The sequence below is a fragment of the Corylus avellana genome, chromosome ca4 (genome assembly GCF_901000735.1).
Source record: "Corylus avellana chromosome ca4, CavTom2PMs-1.0".
NCBI classification, from domain to species: domain Eukaryota; kingdom Viridiplantae; phylum Streptophyta; class Magnoliopsida; order Fagales; family Betulaceae; genus Corylus; species Corylus avellana.
This window is the reverse complement of record NC_081544.1, coordinates 34,175,865-34,178,305: the sequence shown is the minus strand read 5'-3', so window position 1 is coordinate 34,178,305 and position 2,441 is coordinate 34,175,865. Positions and strand designations below refer to the sequence as shown.

At 39.2% G+C, this 2,441-nt stretch overlaps 1 protein-coding gene across 1 annotated transcript; it reads right to left on the bottom strand.

Annotated features, from left to right (window-relative positions):
* On the bottom strand, positions 1–2,441 carry LOC132178459 (L-tryptophan--pyruvate aminotransferase 1-like). Its single transcript, XM_059590895.1, has 6 exons — positions 2,380–2,441; positions 1,907–2,026; positions 1,457–1,772; positions 734–1,014; positions 318–619; positions 1–200 (listed from the first exon to the last, which is right to left on the bottom strand). The coding sequence occupies exons 1-6, from the start codon at positions 2,439–2,441 to the stop codon at positions 1–3; spliced, it is 1,281 nt and encodes a 426-aa protein (XP_059446878.1).

The following is a 2,441-nucleotide window of genomic DNA, read 5'->3' as shown; positions in this document are numbered from 1 at the left end:
TTAATTTCCGTTCCTAATCCCCTTGATCGCCAGTAATCGTTCAATGACTCCATTAAAATCTTCTTCCCTGCACAGTAAGCTAATCCTCGTAAACTTGGGGTCGGCTCCAAAAGCCTTCCCGCCTCTTCCAACGATATCAAATCCTCGTAAAAATTCCTCGCAGTCCTTGATGCCTTCTTTGCACTCCAACCACGCAAAGGCTGTTGGGAAAACAAGAAAAATCATTAATTACGACGTTAGAACATATGCTTTAATTTTCCCATTTTTTTCTTACAACGAGGAAAATAAATTAGCATGCGATATATATATATATATACCCGGCAGCCTTTCATTGAGCTCTCCAGTGAAGAGGCAGCGTTCTCGCGGATACTTGAACAAACTGAGACATTTACTATGCTGAAGTGCTTCTCGTAATTTTTGCCATCTTTTAGACATGAGCTCTCTGGCATATTCAAAGAAGTTTTCCGATTCGGCAGACCCAACATTCTGGCAACCATCACAAATTACCCCCATGATTTTCGCAGTTCTGAATTGTGATTCTTTTGATACACCAATTGAAGTGATTGTTATATATTGAGTCATCTTCTTAGCAATGTCTTTATCCTTCACAAGAGCCCAGCTAGAACACAAAAGAAAGGCAAAGCGTCAATCAAAAATTAAACAAAACCTGCTGCTAGCATAGTATAAGACAACTAAGTACAAATCGAAACCTAGGAAATAATTAGATGCTCACCCAATGCGGGAACCGGCGTGTCCCGTGCATTTGGAACATGTAAATAGCATAATATCGTGATCTGCTGCCGAAGTAATAGCCGTGTATTGCGGCCAGTAATAAGCAAGATCATAGATAACATTTCCTTGACCACTTTTCACCACAGACTCTCGAAGAGTACCATCTGGGTTGTTTGGTGAGTTGACCACCTCTATGTAAGGTCCATCTTTATCAAAGCTACATGCATCACCTCCCCATTTGTAGAGGCCCGAGCGCAGGCAATCTACCACTTCGGGATATGACTGCAAACAATTAAACTTTTCATTTAATTAAATCCAAAAAGGAAAATAATTGGAAGGCTTTACTCTTGAAATTATGCATTTCCCTCGTATATAGTAGTTGCAAATGCAGTATATAGTAAAAGCATGGATAATTGTCATATATGTAAACTTTAATTCAAAATGAATGACGAGTATATAAAAAAGTACACATTATATATATATATAGTAAATATGTGACAAACGAGTGAGTCCCGCGTTATGGTTTATATTATCCAATATTTTTACTATATTTGACTTATACGAGATCATAGTTGTGTTGACCAAGCAGTAGTTTAGTTAAAGCACGCAGTCACTTGTTGCCACGTTTTGTTCCCAACATCGTCATTTTCGAGACACATGCTTGTTACTTTTTCCCACATAAAAAAGATGTAATTGAATCGAAGACTAGCGGTGAGAGACTGACCGAGTAATAAGGGGCGGAAGACACGACACTGACGGGCTCAAGCTCAACGCCAGCGGCAGCGGGAATAGTGAGAGCGTAAAGCGCAGCTTGGAAGAGCTGCGTTGAGCCCGTCCCCACCACGATATGCCTATCTTCGGTTACCGCATTCCCGACCACACGATGCAGCCTCCTGATCGCATCCCCGAGTTCCGGCTCCAAAAACCAGCACACATTTCCCACATCACTGAAATAGCTCATCAACTCACCCCCGTCGATCACCACCTTACTCTTGTCACCCATCTTTCGCCAAAATGGCTGGAACACCGTCGGATCACCGCTGTTAATACACAAAGAAAAATCCCATCAAGTTACGTAATCACTGAATTATAACACTTGTAACAGAAAGCAATGACGAGTACTTGTGAATCATTATCATTGATAAAGCAAAAGAGAAAGGGCGATAAGAGTTACGTAGTAAGAGCGAGAACGGAGTTTGACGAGAGAGTAGGCCTTGTGCCATTAGTAGATGACAATGAGCGTTTGTCAATGGAGGGGGTGGTGCCGTTCGCTGTGCAACCCATTTTTTTTTTTCTTTCTGTTAGATATGATTTGTGTGTGAATGTTCGGTAACCGGTATGTGTATATATATATACACAAGACTCTGGTAGGTGCACTTCCTTAACTTTTTTCTTAATTCATTGTATCGGAATAATAAAATCTGCATCCCTTTATGGTATTAATGATAAAATTTTAGTTTATTTTATAAACTTTAAATGCATTAATTAACTATCTGATTCTGGTGGATTTTTTTTGGCTATGTGGTCTCATAATTAGGCATGCAATCTTGGAGGGAGAGAGTGTCCAGCAAACAATAATTGATTGCTAATAATGAATATTCATTATACAAAATTGATTCGAAAACTCCTCCTTCCATGACTTCCTACATTAATAATGTAGAAAAAATTGAAAAATATCCAGATATTATAATTTTTTTACAAATTGACAT

Excerpts from the sequence above, each read along its gene's own strand:
- LOC132178459 (XM_059590895.1), bottom strand. The coding sequence starts at position 2,441 with ATGTCAATTTGTAAAAAAATTATAATATCTGGATATTTTTCAATTTTT. Across the intron at positions 2,027-2,379 it reads ATTTTTTCTACATTATTAAT|AAAAAAAAAAATGGGTTGCA; the intron begins GTAGGAAGTCAT and ends TCTAACAGAAAG. Across the intron at positions 201-317 it reads GCTCAATGAAAGGCTGCCGG|CCTTTGCGTGGTTGGAGTGC; the intron begins GTATATATATAT and ends TTTTCCCAACAG.